This window comes from Phragmites australis, chromosome 22 (genome assembly GCF_958298935.1).
Source record: "Phragmites australis chromosome 22, lpPhrAust1.1, whole genome shotgun sequence".
Taxonomy (NCBI): Eukaryota; Viridiplantae; Streptophyta; class Magnoliopsida; order Poales; family Poaceae; genus Phragmites; species Phragmites australis.
The window spans coordinates 10,268,545-10,295,185 of NC_084942.1; the positions used below are offsets into that span (position 1 = coordinate 10,268,545).

The 26,641-nt window shown below is 43.1% G+C and overlaps 1 protein-coding gene across 1 annotated transcript; it reads left to right on the forward strand.

Annotated features, from left to right (window-relative positions):
• Positions 1-1,987: 1,987 nt before the first annotated feature.
• Positions 1,988-11,755, forward strand: LOC133904672 (oxysterol-binding protein-related protein 1D). Its single transcript, XM_062346139.1, has 8 exons — positions 1,988-2,613; positions 2,990-3,346; positions 4,073-4,157; positions 5,954-6,384; positions 8,387-8,542; positions 8,746-9,054; positions 10,189-10,533; positions 11,341-11,755. The coding sequence occupies exons 1-8, from the start codon at positions 2,242-2,244 to the stop codon at positions 11,503-11,505; spliced, it is 2,220 nt and encodes a 739-aa protein (XP_062202123.1). The 5' UTR covers positions 1,988-2,241; the 3' UTR covers positions 11,506-11,755.
• The last annotated feature ends 14,886 nt before the right edge of the window (positions 11,756-26,641 follow it).

Here is a 26,641-nt window from a genome sequence, read left to right on the forward strand (position 1 = left end):
CGGCCTCTCCAGGTACTGGAGTATCCGGTGAACACTGGAGACTCCGGTCTTTTTATCAAAAAGAATAAATGCTAACTGAGACACCCCTGCCAGAGTCTCCCTCGGAAACTCTGGTTAAAACATTTTCTCCTACCAGAGTATCCGGTGAACACCGGAGACTCTAGTCTTTTTCAATAAAAATAAAGAATTAACCGATTGACCTCTGGTGGAGTCTCCCTCGGAGACTCGGGCCTTAAAACTCACCAACTACCGGAGTATCCGGTGAACACCGGAGACTTCGGTCTTTTTTAACAAAAATAAATCGGAACCGAGCACCCTGTGCTAGAGTCTACCTCGGAGACTCTGGACTAAATACTGAGTATCGGAGTATCCGGTGAACACTGGAGACTCCGGACTAAGTGGTTTTTTTTGCAAAACTAACCCGGTGTCCGTGAGTGAGTGTGTCTCTCAACTTATTGGTTCTAAAGGATATCTTGAGCATTGAGACACTAATCAAGCAATCAAATGCAACCATCTTAATAGAGCGGCTATTCTATACTCAATCTCAAAAATAAAAGAATTTAAATCCTATTGAGTACTCCTAGTTTCTTCTCCTTTCTTTTCGACGGGCGTCAAACGTCATATGTCTTCTCAATTAAGACTTAAACCTATTCATGACTTAGATAAACATATTAGATCCTTAACCGTTTTGTCATCAATAAGTCAAAACCCACTTAGGAGACCTAGATGCACTTTCAGTTCCAACTAACTAGTCGGTTCCTTTTTTGGTTAGCCTTCGCTCTGTCCCTAAAGGTCCTCGCTTGCGCCGCCTTCCTTCGACCTCAGGGCTTCACTAGACTCTTCATCCTTCGGGTTTTGTCGCACCCTTTCGGCTTCAGGGTTTCGCTGCACACTTCATCCTTCAGCCTTCCTTGCACCCCTTTGGTCTTTGGGCTTCGCCTTCGGGTTTCGTCGCGCCCTTTTAGCCTTTGGGCTTTGCCTCCGATATTCGTTTCTTGGATTTTACTATATTTTCTTGAGACTAACTCCTACATAGAATAAATGGAATTATCCTTATCTTGATGTTAGCTTCTCTTTTCCGGTTTTTAAATTTAACCATTGCGACTGAAGTCAACCAACGGAGATCTACACAGTACCATTCTCCCCACAAATACATATCCAACGGGCTAAATTAAGACTAATTTAGGTAACCAACACACCCTACGGTACTTAGTTTAGTTGAGCCGAGCCTTTTATCTTTTGGCCCCGCGCACAGCTCGAGTCAGTCGATCCTACCGGTGATCACTTTTGTTTTAAGCCCGTCCGGTCATCCGTCCGTCCATCCATCCCTCTTCCAACAGGATCCACCAACCGTATTGCGCGCCTTTCTCCCCGCCCACCGACGCCACCCGCACCACGCCACGCATCCTCCCTTCCACGTGCCTCTGCAGCAGTAGCCACCACCTCCCACGCCACTCCATCCGCACCTGCGCCACCCCGCTCAGTGGAGTCCCTCTCCATTCGCCACTCACCTGCTCCCACGTGTTCCCGGGACACCGAGAACCATACGTGGCGCATCCTTGACAAGCCCTCACCATGAGGCAACGCCCGCGCCGTCCACACTCGATCCCGCGCGGCTCACGTCGGCCTCGCCCACCTCCATCCACTACCGTCCTGCGCGAATACACGATGTCCACCTGTTCAATGGCAAGTGGGACCCCGAGTTTCTCAGACCCACGGTACAGTGAGTTAGCAGCAGTTCCCGAGATCTGCGTGCTTTCCCTAAGGGCCCCACCCACTGCTACCGGTGTCTGAGCTGCTACTGCGCTGCTCAGCGACGTTAATGGATCGCCCCCGAAAACAATAAGGCCATCTCCCTCGTTCGACTCATCGCCCTCCCCCAGAACATGCCGACACGTGGGTCCAGGCCACATATGGACCCACATGTCAGTTTCGCAAGTGGCGACACCCGCACCAAGACTGTTCCCCACCACGACCCGCTACCTCACTCGCTTCAATAGCTTTCTTGGCCTCTGCTGCCGCTGCTGCCGTCGCTATTATTAATCGCCATCAAAACACACCACCAACGCCGCGGTACTGGCTAGTACTCCGACTCCTACTGTTACACAGCTGCTGCGGCGGCGATCTCCATGGCCTCGCGAACCCTAGGCGGCCGTGGGGACGGCGGCGGGCGCGGGGCATTTTTCTCCTGAGCGGGGAGCGGCCGATCCGCATCGCGGCGGGTGGGCCGGCGGCGGCGTGATGAACCCGCTCTGTTGCATCGCGCCCGTCTCGCTGGACCACGCCGCGGACCAGCTCCACCGCCAGAACCACCAGCCACGCATCCTCCCCGCGGCGCCGCCGTCCCCACCGCCGCAGCCGGCGGTGCAGGCGGCGGTCGCGGGGGTGCTGCACAAGTGGGTGAACTACGGGAAGGGATGGCGGTCCCGGTGGTTCATGCTCGAGGACGGGGTGCTCTCCTACTGCAAGCTCCGCGGCGGAGGCGCTGGGGAGGCAGCCACGTCGCCCGCCGCGGCAAGGGTGATTGGGGAGGGGGCCGCGCTGCGGCGGGCACAGGAGGAGGCCGCGGCGGCGGGGAAGCAGTGGAAGCCAGTCGGCGAGATACATCTGAAGGTACGGTGGTGCCGCTGGGTTTAGCATTTCGTCGGATTGGGTTTGCTCATGCGTGCCGTGGGGTTGCGGCTGGGAGAAGTGAGATTTTTTAAGCGGCATTGCGCCGGATTGGGTTTGCTCATGCGCGCCGTGGGGTTGCGGCTGGGAGAAGTGAGGTTTTTAAGCGGCATTGCTCCGGTAATGATTGGGCAAGGAGTACTGTATTTGCAGTGGGGTAGATGTGTTTACGGTTAAAAAATTGGGGATGGGCATTCTTGTTAGTTTAAGGCTGCAATTGACCATTATTATGGAATTATGGTAATGATTTGGCACAATGCTGGAGGAAACAAGACCAGTATTTCTTAAATTTTATAGGATTTCCTGCTCTTGTATTCAGGTTTCGTCTATTCGTGCAAGCAAGTCTGATGATAAGAGACTGTATATATTCAGTGGGACGAAGACGTTACACTTGAGGTGTGATACTGAGGAGGACAGGAACGAATGGATAGATGCGTTGCTGGCGGCGAAGGATCGCTTCTCGTGGTCACTGACTAGCAATGATTTTGGTCCCATGGCGGACATTATGTTGTCCACTGAGAAGCTGAGGGTGCGGCTGCTGCAGGAGGGTCTGAATGAAACAGTAGTCAAGGAGTGTGAGTCCATTATGATGAGTGAGCTGCTGGAACTGCAAGGCCAGATAAAGTCTCAGCAGCAGCAGCATTCTATTTTGATAGACCGCCTCCGGCAATTAGAGGTAGCTTTCTATTTCTAGTTTTGTTTACTTGATGATGTTCTGATTATTTCATCGTTGTTATTATTGTTATTTCGGATACTCATGATGATGAGTTTTTTTTCTAAACAAATACCCGCAGCAGGGAAAATATCTCTACCTTTTGGCAAAATAAAAATTTAAATTATGATTTAGCACAGAGCTTAATGTGGGCAATAGTTGGGCTTCACATTGCATGTTATCTTGTAATCAATAGAATACTAGCATTAATAGCTGACATAATTTGTTTGTCTTATTGCTGCTAGCATACCGTCATCATTGCTAGCATATGCTAATATGCATGTAATGCGTGCTTTGCATATTTCATGTGTAAAAGTCACATACATTTTCTCCACATTAGAGTTATATGTGATCGTGGGGTATAGAATACTGCACATAAATGTCAGGTTCATTTGCATTTTTCAATCATTTACTGGAGGGCATGTTAATTGTGTTAAAATAACTCATTTGTTTTTATTGAAATACTTGGCTTGCGGCACAATTTGTTACCTATGTCCTAGTCTGACATAATTGATTTAACATGAGTATTGGTGATAGAGCGCATTTCAACTATTTAAGCGCATCATCACACGCTTCTTTCAAGATTTTTTTATCGTTTAAATTATGCAAAAGATTTTTTTTCTGAAGTGATACAAAATTGGACCAAAATCTTAACTCTTAGGGGCCAACATGGTCCGTTTCTTGGTGCAGACAGAGAAAGTTGATCTGGAGAGAACGGTTGTGCATGAAACTAAGGAGAGGGAAACACATGGCTTTGCCAATGGCAGATATAGTGGTTAGTAATTTCTTTATTCATCCTATCATATCTTGTTTATGATTTTCCTAGCTCTCTGTGTTTGTAGTCTGTTTCGATATCTTCTTTTGATGATATTGTTCTTAACCTCTAGAATTTCTAGGGTTGACAAAGCACTTTGCCATTTTGGTGTGAAACACTTAAACCAAAGCACACTTCTTCATGCTTCTTTATTATTCACATGTAGCAAAATGGAAGGATTTATCCTATGCATCTCGAATTATCTCTCCATATTTTACATTAGATAATGATACAGTGCTTATTTTAGTTGTTAGATTTATATAATTAGCCATCATTCTATCATCTATCTTTATGAAACATTAGATGGGTTTGTACTGAACAACTATTTCCCCCTCCTTTGCTCCCACTAATTTACTACCTTTCTTGTTGTACAACTGTTTGCTGAATGTTCAATTCTCAATATTTTTTTTAAAGATTGTCTGCTAGTATGTTTTAACATTCAAAACCTGTCTCACAAGATCGTCGTTCTGTCAAGATGTTTTCTTCATATGTTTCTTCAGATTCTGGTACAATGAATGAAACGAAAATACAGCTACACGTCGTACCAATGTCTTGAGAACTTGAGCAGTCTTGCATGTTAGCCCAACTAAAACTATTCAATATTTTTCCCTTTTCCAGTGTTAAATATAAGGCTCAAGTGCCACTGTAGTCCTATACTTTCATACAAGTATATTTTTCTGTACATGTGCTAATACTGTGAGATACGAACATAGTGTTCTCAGATTTATCATCTAGTCATGTAGTTAGTGTACTTATTATCTGTTGTGAATAGCTGCTCAAGGTGTAAAGTTTAGGAACAAATTTTTACTGACTAGCTTAACATATCTGAGTGTGCTTTTTATTAATCAATTATACAGTTTGAGGTGATTAGAAATCTTTATGCAATTTCTGTTGGATATGTTGTTACACTCATTAGCATTTTATCCTACTTATATCTCTAATAGTTCAAATATGGCTAAAATTTATACTATATAAAAACGAAACATGTTTATGTTTTAAAAGATCCCACCAAAATAAACAATGTGGCAAGGTTTATTGTTATCTGATTTAGAGTTGTTGAACCCAATAGATGCCTGAAGCTTTTGACAAATTCGACTGGCTAAATATAGATTCAACTTTATTCCAAGTCTATATGATTGGGTTTCATATTCTATAAAGCTTATCTCAGGAGGTGATTGTTTAACTTCGAAAATGTCTCTTTGAATGAAGTGCTTCACTTCTATTGTTTTCTTTTGTCTTAGACTATGTACGCATGTGGCTTGTTTTTTTTTTGTTCCCGCACTATGTGTCACATTATGCAATACTGTAATATAATTCTGTATTTCTGTAGGGTCTTCTCATACTGTTCTTATCAGAAAAATAGTTCAGATATTTCATTGATTACTTTATTTGTAAATTTAGTAATTTGTGAGGTAGTAGTGTGTAGACTGATATTTTGACTTAAATCTTTTTATTTGTATCATAGCCAATAGCCCGGAGTTATTTACAATTCAAATGTGAAAAGAAAATGTGATGTAAGTTTCCTTATTAGACTATATGCGTGTTCGTTCAATGCTAGTAAACATGAATTTCGCTGGAGTAATGCATATTTGTATGGCTTGTTCTAGGTATTTACACCAGGAAGCCTGCATATTTCTGCTTTGTATGAAAACATGAGTTTTTGTTGACAGAAAAGAACTAGAAATTATTGTACTAAATTTATGTCGGACTGGTTCCTACACTTCCACCTTATTTTTTATTGCTTGACGAATGTGCAGATTTCTATTCAGTTTTATCAGGAGGGAGTGCAAGTGAATCAGATCCTGACATTGCAAGTCAAGTGGCTGAAATTGAAACTGATGAAGATGAAGTAACATATTTCGATACAAGAGACTTTTTGTCTGCAGAGTCTTTACGAAGTGCTTCATGTCGAAGGAGGGAACTTATGACAAATGTTGGAGACTCTGTTACAAATGCTCTCAAATCTACTCAATATCCCTTTGTGCAACGTAGAGAGAAGCTACCGGAGCCGAAGGAAAAAGAGAAGCCTATAGGATTATGGTCAATAATTAAAGAAAATATAGGGAAAGATCTCTCCGGAGTCTGCCTACCTGTTTATTTCAATGAGCCTCTCTCTTCTCTACAAAAATGTTTTGAAGATCTGGAGTATTCTTACTTGGTTGACCATGCACTACAGTGGGGAAAGCAGGTAGAGTTGATAATCCATCCCAACACTTTTTGTAAAGGATTAATAATGTGAAATTCTGTGTTGTTTTTTCTTGATAGGAGTTCAGTTTTGATTTTATTGTTTAAGATCTTCCTTATATTTCTTCAACTATTTGGTCAAATATATTTGGGAATCTAGAGAAAATTCTTGTTATTATTGGCTGAAATTTTGATTTAGTGGAGATATTTTTGTAGTAAGTGTCAATTTCTTTAAAACCTCAGCCTACATTAGGTGTTTTATGTAACTTGGAGTAGCTAAATTTGGTCCATGGAAAAAGGCTATAATATGGCCTTGTTTACATGCTTTTTAAGACATCACCTAGTCGTCCAGGCGAGCTCCGGCTTTGGCATCAGTGTCGCCTTGCCATCCGGGCGTATGGTGTCCGCCTTGAGCGTTGTGGTGTCGCCTAGGCGCAATAAGGCGTCGCTTTGGCGCCCAACGGCTTGAGGTGGACGCCATTCAATGAAGCTGAGCTAGCAGGTGAGCGGGAAAAGAGGCGCGCAAGGGAAAAGAGGGGTGCGCCGCGCGGAAAGAGGGAGGGAAAGAGATAGAGGGAGGAAAATAGAGACAGATTAACAGAAAGGAAGGGAAAGAGGCGGCAGGCGGCAGAACTTGAAACTGACGGTGGCGGTGGAGCAGCAGGATCTCAGAGTGCCTTTAGAAACAGAAATGGAGGGGAAGAGGCAGCTCAGTGGCGGAGGGATCCCTGCTCTGATGTGCTCAGCGGCAGGATCCTTGCTCTGATGTGCTTGGCGGTAGGATCGCTGCTCTGATTTGCTCGGCGGCAGGATCCATTCTCTTCTTTGCTTGGCGACAAGATCCTATCTCTTCTCGGCTGCTGGATCCCCTCACTGCTCTGCTCGGCGTCGGCCGAACAAGAGAGGAGGTAATCCTCCGGTCCTCCCTCTCCCTGCTCTGCTGTTGTGTTGTGTTCTGCGCTACTCTGGTTCTATGCCTTTGGCTTTTCTATGCTAGTCTGTTGTGCGCTGCTCTGCTTTGCTTTGCTAGTCAGAATTGAAGAAAAGAGAAGGGAAGAGAATAGAGGTCAGGTCATTGGAAGCAAAAGGTAAGTATATGTGCTACATTGCTACTAAAATCTAGAGCCAATGTAGGTTAGGATGTGTGTATGGCGTCGCCTCGCCGTGCACCTTAAGCGCCTAGGCGGCTGGAAGGGGGTGGGTCGCCGTGCCTCACCTTACCGCCTTAAAAACCATGCTTGTTTGCTTGCCCAATCCTGGTGAACTCTGCTTTTTTAGGCCTGGATTGGGTCGAAATCCCAGCCGGTTTGGTTCATCCAAACAAGGCATAAAAGAGAGTTGAATAGTTATAAACACCAATGTTTAGTTCTGAATGAATTTATTGGTCTTTATAGTTCTTAGTGTTCTGTTATCTCTGATTCTCTGTCATTCATGCTTTTGACACATGACACGAGTCATCACCCGGCTCTGTTCAATACGGTTCCTAGCAAGTGTGTTCATCATTAAATGTCTGATATCATTAGAGACAAGAACCTCCATAAACATCCAATCTTAGAAGAAATTGATATAATGTTGTTCCATTTGCTGCTTGTTACATATGTTGGTGCTTTCCCTTTTTCTCCTTGAATACAAACCCTTTGTTCAAAACGGTTCCTAGCAAGTGTCTTCATCATTAAATGTCTGATGTCATTAGAAACAAGAACCTCCATCAACATTTAATCTTAGAAGAATTCGATATAATATTATTCCATTTGATGCTTGTTACATTTGTTAGTGCTTTCCCCATTTCTCCTTGAATACAACCCCTTTTCCCCCCATGTCAATATTTACGTTGAAGGTTTGTGTCCATATTCCATATTAAATATCATAAGTGGCAAAATTTATGGTAAAGTGCCACTAGAGATTGAAGACAAGAACTTTTTAACTTTCACCCTAATTGAACATGATACCTTTCTGTCCATTCCTTATGTTTTGCAATGAAACATTTCTTGGTAAATACAATGCAGGGTGACAGCTTGATGAGGCTACTTCATGTTGCGGCTTTTGCAGTATCAGGTTATGCTTCAACTGAAGGTCGGCAATGCAAACCCTTCAATCCTCTACTGGGGGAAACATATGAAGCTGACTATCCGGATAAAGGACTTCGCTTTTTCTCTGAAAAGGTTGCACAGCTGTTCGTGAAAATTATGAATTATTTTGGAGTACTGTAATTCCTAGTTCCTGTCATTCCTGTTGTTAGTATCATGCAAGTTTCTAGCAGTTGCAACCTGTAGTGCTCTGTAAAGTCATTTGATTAAAAAACTGTTCTTACATGAATTGATTAATAATGTGCTGTTGTTGTTACATGAATTGATGTTTATTTCAGGTCAGTCATCACCCAATGGTTGTTGCATGCCACTGTGAAGGTAGAGGTTGGAAATTTTGGGGTGATTCCAATCTGAAAGGGAAGTTCTGGGGTCGATCCATTCAGCTTGATCCAGTAGGTGTTCTAACCCTCCAGTTTGATGACGGAGAAACATTTCAGTGGAGTAAAGTGACTACTTCCATTTACAATATCATAATTGGCAAAATTTATTGTGACCACTATGGAACAATGCGTATCAATGGAAGTGGTCAATACTCCTGCAAGCTTAAATTCAAAGAACAGTCAATAATTGATCGGAATCCACACCAGGTAAAATCTGTAACTTTTACATAGAATGAATTTACATCAAGAAAAATATAGATACCTGGTGATAAGATTGTTCCTCCTAATATGTCTATTTGGGCATATACATTCTGAAAAGGAAGCTTAAGAGCCGTTTAAAGCGCCTTTTGCTTTGAAAAATAAGGTCAAACATTTGTACTCCCTTATATCCGAAATTTATGATTTTTTTTAAGTTTGTAGATTCTAGAACATCCATTTTTGACCACTAGTGCCTAACATAATATGTTAACAAAATGTATAAAGATATGTATAATGGTGTAAGTATCTACTTTAAAACACCTTTTGCTTTGAAAAATAAAATTAAACATTTGTATTCCCTCAAAACCGATATTTATGATTTTTTAAGTTTGAAGATTGTAAAAAATCCATTTTGATCACTAGTACCTAGCATATATGTTAGCAAAATTTATAAACATGTGTAATATTAGTACTTTTTACTATAAATATGGCCATACAATCTTTCTGTGGCTAATGTAGATATTTCCATACGATCTTTCTGTGGCTAATGTAGATATTTCCATACGATCTTTCTGTGGCTAATGTAGATATTTACATACATAAGTGGTGAAATCTAGAAAAAATTGATGGGAATGTACTTGAAAGTTACAATATTACTTGGTCTGGAGGTAGTATCCACCATCTGCTGTACTACAAGCCTTGCTAGCAGACACACCATATATTTGTGCTTTGATCACTTTAAGTGTTCCTATATTTATGCTAATGCATGTCCGTGGAATACGGGGATTACATACAAAACTTTGTTCGCATGAATTGCATCACGCTCTCAGAAAATGAGCAAAAATCACGCACAGGTCTCTATAAGCATCCGAAAAAAGGACAACCTAGAGGTTGAAGTTAAAGAAATTTGCAATATTAACGCATTTAATTGTATTTCAGTCCAATTGTTCAAGAAGCAGCATAGCAGTAAGCAAGCAAGATCTATAATCTTAATGAAGGAAAACAAGGATTATCTCCTTTATACAGTACTCTATTTTTAACATATCAAACTTCTTGTTTGCTGTTGTAGTGTTGTATAAGTAATTAAATATATTTGGACAAGCATAGGTTCTGCTTCTTAAATTGTTCAAATCAACTGTGCAGGTGCATGGATTTGTGCAAGATAATAGAACAGGACAAAAAGTAGCTATGTTAATTGGAAAATGGGATGAAGCCATGTATTATGTGCTTGGAGATCCAAGTGTGAAACCCAAAGGGTATGACCCAATGTCAGAAGCGGTTCTCTTATGGGAGAGAGACAAGTCTCTTAATCAGACACGATACAACCTTTCTCCCTTTGCAATTTCTCTAAATGAATTGACACCGCACTTGTCAAAGAAGTTGCCTCCTACTGATTCTCGTTTGAGGCCTGATCAAAGGCATCTGGAAAATGGTGAATATGAGATGGCAAATGCAGAGAAACTTAGGCTTGAACAACTGCAGCGACAGGTATCCAATTATTATATGATTTGACTTGTTCCTTTTTTTCATATATGTTTTTACTTGTGTTTCTCAGTCTTGTGGGCACCTGAAAAGCTACTTGGGTTCATATCACCTGAAAAGCTACTTGGGTTCGTATCATGGATTTGGAATTTCATATTTGTCATGTAACAGGATCAACTAACATGCCTCAAATTATTTACTTGTTCACTTCATTAATAAAGTAGCAGTTAGAAAATGCAATATGGTTCTGATCTGTCCCTCTGTTTAGTAAAGCTCTTCTATCTGAATTATATTGGTACGAATGTAAACTTCATAGGCTGTTGTTTGAATTAGCTTGACAAAGTACTGTAAAAAGCTGATGAAGTACTGGATCTCTTAATATTTAGCACAGTTAGTCCATTATCTTAACAGCACAATATGATTGCTGGAAATAAATAAACAGCAATTCAGATTCAGTTTACATTTGGATGTAGTTTGACCTGCTTAGCATTTAAGAGATGAGGCGAATCTAGAATTACCTTATGAGATGAGGCTAATCAAGAATCCCATGTGCACTGTTATGAGATGAGGCGAATCAAGAATTACCGTTTCCCTAGGTGTAGGGACAATTGGCTACTGTGGTCATATCTTATGGCTCAACCTATTGGTATTGGGTTCCTAAAACGTTGACATTTGTAATGAATAAAAATCGTAATGATCTTAATATCAATGTGTTTACTCACTTGACATCGCATTAGTTGTGTTTTCAAGTTCATGCTAGCTGGGATTCTTGCTCTTCTCGGTGCTTTATTTTGTAACTGTTGTACTTTGCAGGCTAGACGATTGCAAGAGAAAGGGTGGCAGCCAAAATGGTTTAGGAAGGATGACGACGACAGCTACCGCTATGTGGGTGGATACTGGGAAGCAAGGGAGAACGGGAACTGGGACGGGATCCCGGACATCTTCGGTCAGAACAGTGTATCGCCAGGGTTGCCGTAGCTACCCTGGTTCCCCGTGTTATAGTAGTAGTATCAGTGTTTCTTTGCAGAGAATGTTTTGCTGGCTGAATATACATGGTGAAAAAATGTCAGTATATGCCAATTTCTTGGTTCCAAATAGCCGAAATGTACTGCTAGGCACATGGCGAAATTATATTAGTAGAAAAGCGGACCAACTAGGTCTAGGTTAACTGTGAAGAAATCTGAGTTATCCTAGTTTGGGTTAATCGGTTTTCCTTAGTTTGCATTCAGGTCAAGTGTTAATGAAGCCGGATTGTATGGAGTAGTCATGCGCATGCATTGATTGATCTGCTTTGTGGCAAATATATAGAGTACATGGATAGACTCTACTGAAAAGGAATCTAACCCTAGCATCAATCGTCGACATTGGATTAGGGTTGTTGGAAGGGTATATGGCGTTGAAATTGTCACAATACACTATTGTGACCTTACGAAGAGGATGATGGAGTTCCTGCAGTAGCTGTTGAAGCCAACAAGACTCGTTGACAGCGTTTGCCATAGCGTGATGTTCAGCCTTGGCGCTAAAGTGGGAGACATTGTGGGAGACAATGTGCTGTCGTTTTGAGGACCATGACAACAGGTTGTCACCAAGAAACATGGTGCAGCTAGACCTAGATTTCCAGGTGTTGGGGCAGCCAATCCAATCCTCGCCAAAATAAGTCACAAGGTAGTCTGGGCAGTGCAGCGCAAGTGAAGACCGTAGGACATGGTGCTCTTGAGATACCTCCAAATTTGTTTGATGAGATTGAGATGGGGCTCTCTAGGATCATGCATATTGAGATAATAAACCTGCTGGACAGCATAGAGAATGTCTGCTCGTGTAAATGTGATATATTGGAGAGCGCTTGCAATGCTGCAGTACTAGGTTGCTTTAGCAATAGGAGGACCAGTTGAAGGTAACTTGGCACGAGTGTCAATGCGAGTGCCGCATGGATTGCACGAGGTAGTGCTTTTGAGAAAGAAACATGCCCTGAGCATCTTGGGTAACGGACACACCAAGAAAGAAGTGGAGATCACCCGTGTTAGTCATGGCGAACTTAGTTTGCAAGGATTTAATTGTCAAACGCAAGAGGGCCAGTGTGGATGCTGTGAGAACAATGCTGTCTACATATAGGAGAAGATAGGCGACATCGGAGCCACGCTTGTATATGAACAAAGAAGTGTTGGCTCTAAAACCAGTGAAGCCGAGGGATAACAAGTGCGACACAAAGTGGCAAAACAAAGCACAACTCGCTTGTTTAAGTCCATAGATTGAATGATTGAGACGACACACATAGTTAGGATGTATAGAATCAATGAAGCCAAAAGGTTGTTGGTTGTAGACCATCTCAGCTAAGGAACCACGAAGAAATGCATTTTTCATGTCCAATTGATGAACCAGCCATTCACTTGAGAGGATAAGAGTGAGGACAATATGTATTGTAGTGGGTTTAATAACCAGACTAAATGTGATGAGCCCATGGCTCGTTCGGATACGATCAATACCGTCAACAATCCTCAAATTATACAAGGTTCAATTTCAAGAACACGTGCACGACAATTAGACCACCAAGTGAACTCGTTTCTCGCTATTCATGCTTTCTTGGACGGATTCGTACTAAATTGCTTAGGAACGTGGGAGAAACACCATAACCTTACCTTGACATCACACCTCGAAGGCCAAGTCTACTCAGACTCAAAGCTTAGCTCTAGTAGTGATCGTGATCGAAGTCATGGTCATGGTCGAGTCGCAGGACAACACATCAGTAAAATGGTATAACTCTCTCATACGAAGTCCATTTTAGGCAATCTTGGATATTCTGATAAGCTTACGACGAGCCCTTCTAATGGATATGAGCTCAACCAAATATTCCTTATAGTATAGTCAGAGTCGAAGGAATAAGGTGTTGCGCCACCATTTTGGACCTAGTTGAATCTTGTAATCATGTCGGGGTCGGAGTCCAGGTTGTGCACACTTCTTTCCATGGTTGCACAACCCTAGGTCGACCTCCTCATGTCCCTCCTATATATACATAGTAGCCGTCGTAGTTTAGGCTCAGGTTTTGCTTACATTATTCTGTTTTATATAGTTTCGCTTCATTAGCAATTAGCAATATTCCGGTTGCATTTACCTGTTCTTACTTGTGTTCTCGATTCGCTTGCAAAAAAAGCCTTATTAGCAAGGTCAATCACGTCTTGGCACGGTTGATAACCACAGAGTAGTGGTGTAGTGGTTACGAGGGTTCTCGATTTGTTTTGTTCAGAGCCTTTGGATCATCAACATCGAAACTCCACCAATCGACTTGTCATATTACCTTTCGGAAGATCGGGCAAGCACGTATCAAGTGGTATGAGAGTCTCGGTTGCCCGTTAGGTAATCTCAGTTATCCCTTTTGTTTCGTCATTGTCTATTACCTAGAGTCCAGAAAATTGCCCCACAAAAATATTTAGATCTTAGTTTTTTCACTGTCCAAACCACTTTGTGTCTTCGCAATTTTGTTTTCAGTATTCACGTTGTTGAGTTTGAGTTTATCGTCGGTGTCTTTGTTGTTGGTCGAGTCATCTTGATCTAGTTTCTATTATCGAGTCTTGCTGTTTAGTCATCGTGTATCTTGGTCTGCCCTTGTTTTCTATAGCCGAGATTGTGTCTCTAGTTGAGTTGACCATCAACTCGTGTTCGACCACTAGTCGCTTAACCATCTACTCAAGTTCGACCACTAGTCTAATCGATCATCAAGTTGTGTTTGACCACTAGTCGCTTTAACCATCTACTCGAGTTTGACCACTAGTCGAGTCGACCATCAAGTCGTGTTTGACCACTAGTCGCTTCAACCATCTACTTGAGTTCGACCACTAGTCGCTTAACACTCTACTCAAGCTTGACCACTAGTCGAGTCGACCATCAAGTCGTGTTCGACCACTAGTTGCTTCCATCTACTCGAGTTCGACCACTAATCGAGTTGACCATCAGGTCATGTTCGATCACTAGTCGCTTCAACCATCTATTCGAGTTCAACCACTAGTCGAGTTGACCATTTACTCGGGTTCAATCACTAGTCGCTTCAACCATCTACTCGGGTTCGATCACTAGTCGTTTTCGACCACCTCTTTGGATTCGACCACTAGTTGGATTCGACCATCCTTTCGGATTCGACTATCCAATCAAATTTGCCTCCACAGTCCAGTCGAGTATATCTATTTCTGGCTACTCTCGGGCACCTCCAACACCCTTCATATCGAGCATTGTCCGACAAAGTTTGAGTATCACTCGATAGCCCAAACAGAGGTAGCCAAAGTTCAGACAGAGAGAGAGAGAGAGAGAGAGAGAGAGAGAGAGAGAGAGTATCTTTTATTACCTTTATACCCCTACTCTTAAAAAAGTTTGTGACCCACATACCTCACTGGTCTTAGAAAAGACAGTAGAAGAGTTTTTGAGTTTGTGTTATATTCGCAAAAAGAAGAAGAAAAGCAAGCAAGAAGCAAAGAGTGCAAAAAAAGAAGCAGAGTCCAGAGAGAGAGAGAGAGAGAGAGAGAGAGAGAGAGAGAAAATTAAAAAAAGAGAATTAGTTTGCATTGCGAATTTTGCTTCATTGTGTTTGTGTCTGTTATAGTTTTCGGCTTGCTTGAGCTAGTTCTAGGAACGTGTTTAGGGCAGCAACTATGACGAGTACTGTAAACTTTTATTTATCTTTACTAATCTAATTTCAATTATTATCATTTCTTGCTGCTAAATATTGCCTGTCCAAGCTACACCTTCTCTCAATTAGAACGGTTTCTCCCCTTGCAATTACCTCACTCGCACTCGATAAAGTATCACGAACTAGCCACCGGTTGTGCCAACTGTGGTGATTGGTAAGAACACTTGCAAGAGCGTGGTAAGAAGCTTGAGAGTGTGTGACTCCACCTCCACCGCCTAGTAGTCGATATGGATAATTTATCTTTTGTTATTTTCTATCTTCTACTAACCATGGCAGGAAAAGCATCGCATGCACAGGAGTGTGTTTTGAGGGAAGAACTCATAATAGTATTGAATGATCATCGACAAGCTATTACTGATGATGTCGGAGGATTAACTCCTGTCGCAGGGATCCTGAGAGACCCCTTTTTAGAGATTCGGCCGGGGGGATGATCCTGAATAAGTTCATCAGAGAAATAAATGGAAGTGGAAGTAAATGCAACAGCCGGTGGTGGGGGATGATCGACCTAGTGCAAAGGGAAGTAAATGCACCGGAGTTTAGACAGGTTCGGGCCGCACGAGGGCGTAATACCCTACTCCTGTATGGATGCAATAACTATCCTGAGGGTGATCCCTCAAGGATGTAGCTGGTTAGAAGAATATTGTGTCTAACTGAGAACTTGAAGCCCCTTGCTCTTGGGCAGGGACTACGGTTTTTGTTCTCGGTGCTTTTGTGCTCGATGCTTACGGTCTCTTCTTCGTTGGTTGCGGCACGGTCGACTGCTTGGGCTTGTTCATCTCTCTCTTTTTCTTCCTGTGCGCCGACCCTTTTATGCACTCGCCGGCCGCGACATACCCCGAACGGGAAGGAAGGGGCACAAGTTCCAAGACGCCACGATTGAGAAAGGTGTCATCATTTCCTCTGGGCGCAGTGACTGGGGCGGTCGAAAAACGCGGCGCGCGTCCGGTCACTTGTCACAGTGGACGCCCTGGCAACGGGCGCTGTTGAGAGGGCCCACCGAGCAGCCACAGAGCCACCCGGCGTGCCCGCCCTGTCTTGTTCCTCTGCCACGGCAGGGTGGCAGGCGGAACTCCTTGATCCTGGCAATGTTATCCCGAGATACATCAGATGATACGGGACGGGACCCATGCCATTAATAGCCCCACGCCCCTCTGCCAAAGCATGGCAGGAACTGACGCCGCGACGGGAGCAGTTGGATATGTCAGGCCACGCACGCTCATTTAATGCGGCCTTGGACCTCTGACGGGCGGACACCTCATCTGTGGGCCCCTTGGGGGCCTCTCTGGGTCGTCGGGGAACCGAGTACTCGGGGGTACCGTTCACCTCCCCGAGCACTCTCTCTCGAGAATGCCTATCTTTGTCTTCGGGGTACCGGGTGCTCGGGGGTACTGGTTACCTCCCCGAGGACTCTCTCCCGAGCATTCGCGCATGATCCTCCGGGGAACCGAGTGCTCGGGGGCTGCCACGAGCAACCCCGAGCACTCTCTCCCGAGCACTTTTGCACAGACCCTTCGGGGAACCGGGAGCCCCGGGGCTGCCACGCGCAGCCCCGAGCACTCGCTCCCGAGCATTCTCACGCTGGCCCTCGGGGAACCGTGCGCTCGGTGACTGCTGCACGCGGTCCCCGAGCACTCTCTCCCAGAACTTAGCTCTTTTGATCGTCGGGGGACTAGGGTGCTCGAGGATGAGCAGGCACCTCCCCGAGCACTTTCTTCCCGGTACTTGGACTCTGCGGGTCATTGGGGAACTGGGGTGCTCGGGGACCAGAGACTGTGGCCCCGAGCACCTTCTCCCGGAACTTAGATTTTCCTCATCCCGCAGGAGGGACCTCACGGGATGGTGACACGTGGCGGACGGCTGGCCTGGCCTCGGGACTCAGGGACCCCCGGTTCCTGATACACCGACAGATGACTTCAATAAGAAGCTTGTGGAGATAAACACTACATTGCAATGACTTAATGATAGTATTGTCATGCTTAATACACGCTTTGATCGAGTGGTTAATCAGCCACCAAACCATGGGCGTGTGGATCCTCGTGGCAGACCATGAGCAAGAGGAGTTCGTCGCAGATGCTGAAATTTTGAGGCAAGAACAAGACGTCTTTGATGCACGACAACGGGACCGATTAAACTTAAACAGTCAAGGTGCTTATGATGCTGAAAAGTATATAGATTGGGAGATGATGGTTGAACAGAAGTTTAATGCTCATTTAATTCCTGAAGTGCGTAGAGTTAGGCAAGCCACTAGTGAATTTAAAGAATTTGCAATTATCTAGTGGAATAGAGTATGCATCGATGGATTAGCGCCTACCACATGGAATGCTTTAAAGGATGTATGCGTAACAGATTTGTTTCACCCTCTTTTAAACGTGATTTGCGTACGAAACTACAGCGTTTAAACCAAGGTGATAGATCCGTAGAAGAATATTATCAGGAGCTACAAATTAGTTGTTGCGTTTTGATATTATTGAGGATGAAGAGGCTACAATGGCACGCTTTTATGGACAGTTAAGGTGTGAAATTCAGGACATAATTGATTACAAAGAATACAATAGTGTTTCTAGATTGTTCCAACTTGCATGTCTGGCAGAAAAATAATTGCAGGGATGACAACAGAGGCCAAGGAGAAATTTTGGAAGCACGACCACTTTAAAATCAACATCAGGACAAGTCAAAATAGCCCCACGTTCAGCTACACAGTATGCTACCCCCTTCTTGAGTAGGGCACGTTCAGCAGTACATTCAACACCATCGCGCGCTTCTGAGGTAAGTAAATCTGTAAGTGTGCAGGGTCCAGCCAAAGAGCTATTCTTCGGTTGCTTCTACAGGCCGATCAACCAGGATTGTATGCCACCGATGCTAGGGAACATGTCATATCATGAAGGATTACCCGACTCAGCGAGAGTAAATTGTAACAGAAGATGGTGGATATGTAAGTGCTAGTGATGTTGAGGATGAATATGCTCTTGCAGCTAACCATACAGGTGATGAGGATGGTTGTGAGACGGATATCGACCATGATGAAGTGTTCAATGCCACTGCCATGGAGGATTATCAAATCCTCATTGTGCAGCGAGTATTAAGCACTCAAATGGAGTAAGCGGAACAACTACAATGTCACAATTTATTTCAGATGTTCCTCATAGTCAAGGATTATCGTGTTCGAGTCATTATTGATGGAGGAGGCTGCAACAACTTGGTAAGTTCAGATATGATCAAGAAGCTCGCGTTGCCGACAAGAAACCATCCTCACAATTATCATATTAAATGGTTCAACAATAGTGGTAAGGTGAAGGTAACACAAACAACTATAGTGCATTTTTCTATTGGTTCATACCATGATTGTGCTGATTTTGATGTAGTACCCATGCAAGCATATTCACTTTTGTTAGGACGACCATGTGAGTTTGATACTAATACAACGCATCATGGTAGAAGTAATAAGTACACCCTTTTGCATAAAGGAAAGAATAACTTTTCTACCTTTAACCCTTGATGAAATTGTGAAATGTGAACAAGAGATAGCTGAAAATAAGATAAAAGAGTTTGAGAATTAATCTGAAATCAGCAAGTAGCGGAAAAAGTTATTTCACAAAAAAGAAGAAAGCAACAACAACTTCTAAGTCCGATGGAATTAGACTAAAAGGGTGTGTTATGCTTGCTACTAAATCTGACCTTGCTGAAATTTGTGATAATGAGCTGCCATGCTATGCTTTGATATGCAAAGATGCTTTAGTCTCACTCGAGACTATATCTAGCTCTTTGTCTCTTGTTGTTGCCAACCTTTTGCAAGAGTTTGTAGATGTATTTCCAACTGAGGTACCCCCGGGATTACCACCTATTCGAGAGATTGAACATCAAATTGATTTGATCTTAGGAGCAACTTTACCAAACCATGCTGCATATAGGACCAACCCGAAAGAGACTAAGTAAATTTAGTGACAAGTTCAAGACCTTTTGGACCGCGGGTATGTATGAGAAAGTCTTAGCCCTTATGTTGTTCCTATTCTTTTGGTTCCTAAGAAAGATGATAGTTGACGTATGTGTGTTGATTGTAGAGCCATCAATAATATTACTATAAGATATCATTATCCTATCCCTATGTTAGATGATATGCTTGATGAGTTGAGTGATTCTATAATTTTTATTAAAATTGACTTGTGAAGTGGATACCACCGGATTAGAATGAAACTTGGAGATGAATAGAAGACTACATTTAAAACTAAGTTTGGTTTGTATGAGTGGTTAGTTATGCCTTTTTGTTAACTAATGCACCTAGTACTTTCATGCGATTGATGAATGAAATTTTACGTGCTTTTATTGGGAGATTTGTGGTGGTTTACTTTGATGACATATTGATTTACAACAAGTCATATGAACTATACTTTGATCACTTACGTGCTATTTTTAACGCTTTGAGAGATGCACGTTTATTTGGTAACCTCGAAAAGTTCACATTTTGCACGGATCAAGTCTCTTTTCTTGGCTATGTTGTTACTACACAGGGAATGGAGGTGGATGAAATAAAAGTTGAAGCCATAAAGAGCTGGCCAACTCCTGAGACTGTTAGTGAGAAGCTTTTATGGTCTTGCGGGTTTCTATCGGTGATTTATGTGGGATTTCAGCACTATTGCTGCTCCATTAAATGAGTTGACAAAGAGATGTGCAATTTTTAAATAGGGACCTGCACAAGAACAAGCATTCAAGTTGTTGAAAGAGAAGCTCACCCATGCTCCATTGCTCTAACTCCCTGATTTTGGTAAGACCTTTGAATTGGAATGTGATGCTAGTGGAATTGGAATTAGAGGTGTGTTAATTCAAGAAGGTAAACCTGTTGCTTATTTAGCGAGAAATTAAGTGGGCTAAGTCTGAATTATTCCACTTATGATAAAGAATTGTATGCTTTAGTTCGTGTGATCGAAACTTGACAATATTATCTATAGCGCAAAGAATTTGTTATACATTCTGATCATAAATCACTGGAACATATTAGAAGTCAAGCTAATTTGAATAAATGATATGCTAAATGGGTAGAATTTATTAAGTATTTTTCATATGTCATAAAACATAAGAAAGGAAAGGACAATGTGATTGCCGATACGCTTTCTAGGTGTTATACCATGTTATCTCAACTTGATCATAAGATTTTTTGTTTAGAGACTATTAAGGACTTATATGCCGCTGATTTAGACTTTAAATAAGTGCTTGAGCATTGTAAAGAAGGAAAAATATGGAATAAATATGTGCTGAATGACGAATTGCTTTATCGTGCTAACAAGCTATGCATTCCAGCTAGCTCTGTTCGTCTTTTGTTATTGCAGGAGGCATATGGAGGATGATTGATGGCATATTTTGGAGCAAAGAAGACTGAAGATGTGCTGACTGCTCATTTCTTTTGGCCAAATATGAGACGTGATGTTGAGCACTACGTGTCATATTGCACCACTTGCAATAAAGCTAAGTCTCGTTTAAATCCATATGGTCTTTACATGCCTCTTTCTGTTCCTAGTGCACCTTGGGATGATATTTCTATAGATTTTGTTTTAGGATTACCTAGGACAAAGAGGGGGATGGATAGCATATTTATAGTTGTGGATAGATTTTCTAAAATGACACATTTTATACCTTGTCATAAGAGCGATGATGCTACAAACATAGTTGATTTGTTTTTTAGGAAATCGTTTGACTACGTGAAGTGCCTAATACTATCGTCTCAAATCATGATACAAAGTTTTTGAGTCACTTTTAGAGATCATTTTGGAATAAATTGGGAACAAAGCTATTGTTTTCTACTACGTGTCATCCCCAAACCGATGGTCAAACAAAGGTTGTCAACCATACCTTGTCGACCATATTATGGGCTGTTCTTAAGAAAAATTTGAGAATGTGGGAAGAGTGTTTACCACATATTGAGTTTGCTTACAACAGGTCGGTACACCGCACCACTAAGGTAAGTTCGTTTCAAGTAATGAATGGTTTTAATCCCCGTGCTCCTATTAATTTACTATCTTTGCCTACTTTTAAAAGACTTAATTTATATGCTAAGAAACATGCTGAATTTATGCATGAAACCACTAAAAAGAGTATAGAGCATGACTGAAAAGTATAGGATTGCTAGAAGTAAAGGTAGGAAGGACATAAAATTTGAACCAGATGATCTAGTTTGGTTGCATTTGAGGAAGGATAGGTTTCTAGAACTAAGAAAGTCAAAATTGATGTCTAGAGCTGATGGACCATTTAAGATAATCGAGAAAATCAATGACAATGCATACAAACTAGAACTACCTGTAGATTTTGGGGTTAGTCCCACATTTAACATTATATATTTGAAGCCCAACTTGGGAGAAGAAGAAGAGCTTAAGTCGAGAACGACTCCAATTCAAGAGAGGGAGGATGATGAGCCCATAAATCCTTCAGATATGATCAATACCGCCAATAATCTTCAAATCATACAGGGTCCAATTACAAGAGCATGTGCACGACAATTAGACCACCAGGTGAACTCGTTTCTCGCTGTTCATGCTTCCTTTGATGGATTCCTACTAAATTATAGTGATGTTTTATTGCTTAGGAACATGGGAGAAGCACCACAATCTTACCCAGACGTCACCCCTCGAAGGCCAAGTCTACTCGGACTCGAGGCTGAGCTCTAGTCGTGGTCGTGGTCGAAGTCGTGGTTGTGGTTGAGTCGCAGGATAGCACATCAGTAAAACAAGCATAACTCTCTCATACGAAATTCGTTTTAGGCAATCTTGGATATTTTGGAAAGCTTACAGTGAGCCCTTTCAAATGGATATAAGTTCGACTAAATATTCCTTATAGTGTAGTCAGAGTCAAAGGAATAAGGTGTTACGCCACCGTTTTGGACCTAGTTGGGTCTTGTAATTGTGTTGGGGTCGAAGTCCAGGTTGTGCACGCCTCTTTCCATGGTTGCACAACCCTAGGTCGACCTCCTCACGTCCCCCCTATATATACACAGTAGCCATCGTAGTTTAGGCTCGGGTTTTGCTTAGATTATTCTGTTTTATACAGGTTCACCACTTGTTCGGTTTGTGGAACCCTAACTCGAGTACTTCATTGGTAGTTAGCAATATTCAGATTGCATCTACCTATTCTTACTTGTGTTCTCGATTCGCTTGTAGGAAAAACCTTTTTGGCGAGGTCAATCATGTCTTGGCATGGTTGATAACCACGGAGTAGTGGTGTAGTGGTTGCAAGGGTTCTCGATCTGTTCTGTTTGGAGCCTTTGGATCATCAACGTCGAAACTCCACCAATCGACTTATCATATTACCTTTTAGAAGATCGGGCAAACACGCATCAAAATGTTTCATCAAAGTCAATGCTGGATTGTTGAGAAAAACCACAAAGAACTCAACGGGCTTTGTACCGCTCAAGAGTGTCGTCCGACTTCAGTTTGTGGTGGAAGATCCACTTGCCAGTGAGAAGATTTGTGCCATGAGGACATGGCACAAGATCCCAAGTGGGATTAGCAAGTAGAGCACGGTACTCCCCAAGCACGGTACAACCGGTGTTGTCTGTGATGGATGAGTAGGGGGAACAAGCTGAGAGGTTTTCCTTCTAATAGGTCCGCTTCTCCAATGTCACTAAAAGGCGCTTGGCAACTCTTTCCCCTAGAGTTACCCTAGATTTAATTATTGATCCATCGAGGAAGTGTGAAGGTCTATCGAGCCTAACATGTAGAATCTCTCCAGCCAAGGTTGTAATAAGGGCAGAAATGATTGAATAGAAAACACTAAGAACTCTGATCCTAAACCTTAGACAAGATGGGAATTCAGAGATCAGAGCTTAGGACAAGAGTCAAGCCTTTCCATGGCATAACTCCCAACTCATCAACCATGTCTCTCAGATAGATCGAGCTGCCGGTCAATTTGGCACGCCTGACAACTTCCATATAGAAAAGCTGACCTTCGATGTCACATACTTTGAGATGGCGTACAATGTGATCCTAGGCCGCCCAATGCTGAGCAAGTTCATGGTAGTGGTACACTATGCCTACCAAACACTCAAGATCCTGGGTCCCAATAGGGCCATTATAGTTAAAGGAGATCAACGCGCGGCGGTCAAATGCGACAAACAAAGCCTAGATATGGTTGAACACTTCAGTCGAGCGGCCACCACTCCTGAGGACGCAAATTCTAAGCGTCAAAGGTACTAAGGTGTCGTCGAGGCCAAAGATTGCAGGCTCATAAGTCTTGCTGGCACTTCTAAATCCGACGACGCTAAAGGAAAGACCAACAACGATGCCAGCAACAAAAAGGCCAATGGTTGCATCAAGGCAGTGTCCCTCGACCCGTTTGAACCATCCAAGACAGTTAAGGTTGGGGCTAATCTTGACGCCAAATAGGAACTCGAGCTCATCACCTTCCTCCAGGCAAACCAAGACGTGTTTGCATGGCAACCGTCCAATATGCCTAGGATCCCCAGGGAGGTGATCGAGCATCGACTAGCTATTAAACCTGACGCCAAACCTGTGGTGCAGAAGCAGTGAAGATTTGCAGAAGATAGGAAGTGGGCCATCTAGTAGGAGATTGATAAGCTCCTAAAGGCAGGCTTCATTCGAGAAGTACGTCATCCTACTTGGCTCGCAAATCCCGTCCGTAAAGAAAGCCAATGGCAGATGGAGAATATGCATCGACTTCACCGACCTCAACAAGGCGTGTCCCAAGGATCCTTTTCCTCTCTCGTGCATCGACCAAATCGTCGACTCTACGGCAGGCTGCGAGTTGCTATGATTTCTAGATGCCTATTCAGGGTATCACCAAATTAGCATGGGATTAGAGGATGAGGAGAAAACAACTTTTACTACTCCTTTCGGTGTATTTCGCTATGTAAAGATGCCTTTCGGTTTATAAAAGGCTGGTGCTACGTATCAAAGGTGTATTCAAAATTGTCTACAACCCCAAATCAGGCACAATGTAGAAGCATACATCGATGATATTGTAGTCAAATCAAAAATCAGAAACGCATTGGTTGACGATCTCAAGGAAACATTTGACAACCTCAGGTAGTATCGCATAATGCTCAACCCCAAAAATGCACGTTTGTTGTGCCGTCCGGCAAGCTTCTTGTCTTCCTGGTGTCAAGTCGCAGCATTGAGGCCAACCCATGCAAAATTGAGGCTCTTGACCAGATGCGGTCACCTCGAACACTGAAGGAGGTCTAGAAATTGATGGGTTGCATTGCTGCTCTTAGTCGATTCATTTTCAGGATGGGCGAGTGAGGGATGCCTTTCTTCAAGCTGTTGAAGAAACAAGACCGATTCGAGTGGACAGAAGAAGCAGAGCGCGCCTTCCAGGACTTAAAAAGGTACTTATCGTCTCTACTAATCCTTACATCGCCTAATGAAAAAGAGGAGCTATTTTTGTATATTGCAGCTACCCCACAAGTTGTAAGCACAGTACTTGTGATTAAACGGGAATGTCTCGAGAAAAAGGCCAAGGTCTAGAAACTTATTTACTATGCGAGCGAGGTTCTACACGATGCTAAGCTATGATACCCGCAAGTACAGAAGGTGATATATGCAGTCTTGATGTCTTCCCGGAAATTACGGCACTACTTTTAAGCACACAGGATCACCATCATGACGACGTACCCGCTGAAAGATGTAATATGCAATCGGGAAGCTACTGGACAAATCATGCAATAGGCGGTAGAGCTAAATGAGTTCGATGTAAGCTACGCGCCATGCACAAGCGTGAAATCTGGAGTGTTAGCGGACTTCATCGCTGAATGGACAAGCATTGTAGAAACAAGGCCAAACATGGTCGAAGATCATTGGACGCTCTTCTTTGATGGATCGCTCATGCTCCAGGGCTCGGGGGTTGGCATTGTACTCAAATCTCCAACGGGCGACGAACTCAGGTACGTTGTTCAATTAGACTTAAAGCTTCTAATAATGTTGCAGAATATGAAGGACTGGTAAACGGGCTCCGCATAACTGCATCGCTTGGAATTAAATGACTTCTTGTGAAAGGGGACTCATAGCTAGTCGTGAACCAAGTTCAGAAGGAGCACCAGTGCTTAGACTACAACATGGCGGCTTACTTACTCAAGGTACGAAAGCTCAAGCAAAAGTTTGAAGGGCTAGAAGTAATGCACATTAGAATGAGTGATAACTCTGGTTCGGATGAACTTGCTAGACTCGCTTCTTCTTGAGCACCGATACCCATAGAGGTCTTCGTTGAGAAACTTGTTAAACCATCTGTCCTAACAGTTCGGCGAATAGATGCTGCCCAACCAGACCAGCAGTCTGGCTAGGTCAGTGAGGCAGAACCTGCAGACATGAATGCTGCACTACTCGAACGCAACCCGACTTGGATGACTCAGTACCAAGCCTATCTCAAGGGTCGAGACATCCTTGATGATGATGCGTCTACAAAGAAAATTGCTCGTAAATCCAAGCTCTACGTTTTGGTAAATGACAAGCTCTACCGAAAAGGGAGTAACAGAATCTTGATGAAGGGCATCACTCAGGAAGAGGGTAGTAAAATATTGCTCGATATCCATTGAGGCATGTGTGGTAATCATGCGTCTTCTCGCACCTTGGTCGGAAAAGTTTTCCGCCAGAGATTCTATTGGCCGACAACCCTTCAGGATGCTCTAGAGCTGGTCAAAAAGTGCGAGAGCTGCATTGGAAGGCAGACCACTCGACCAGCCCAAGCTCTGTAAACAATTCCTCTTTATTGGCCTTTCTCTGTCTCGGGCTTGGATATCCTGGGACCATTCCTAAGGGCCCAAGATGGTTACAAGTTCCTATTTGTGGCTATTGACACATTCACCAAGTGGATAAAGGCCAAACCCGTAGGAAACATGACCACAAAAATGGCCAAGAAGTTCATGAGTAGCATAATTACTCGATTCGCCATTCCACATCGGATAACTACGGATAACGGTAGCCAGTTCAAAAGCGAGACCTTTATTGCTTTATGCGAAGAATTCGGTATCAAAACTTATACTGCCTCAGTAGATCACCGGCAGAGTAACGGTCCAGTTGAGCGTGCTAATGGTATAATCGTACAGGGCATCAAAACTTGGGTCTTCGATAGGCTAAAAGCCTACTCAAAACATTGGGTAAAAGAACTTCCCTTGGTACTATAGGCCGTTGGTACTTCGACCAATAGGGCCACCGGTGAAACCCCGTTCTTCTTGGTTTATGGAGCCGAAGCGGTGCTCCCGACTGAGTGCAGTTTGGATCACCTCGAGTGTAAAATTACTCCGAAAAAGGGCAGGAGCAATTACGAGCGGACGACATGAATTTACTCAAGGAGTACCGAGATCGAGCATCTATTCGAGTATCTAAGTATCAGTAGGAGTTGCGTAGATATCAAAGCTAGAGAATCCATCCCAGGAAACTCATTGTTGGGGACCTCATCCTACGAAAGGTACAGAAATAGGCCTAACACCACAAGTTATCTCCT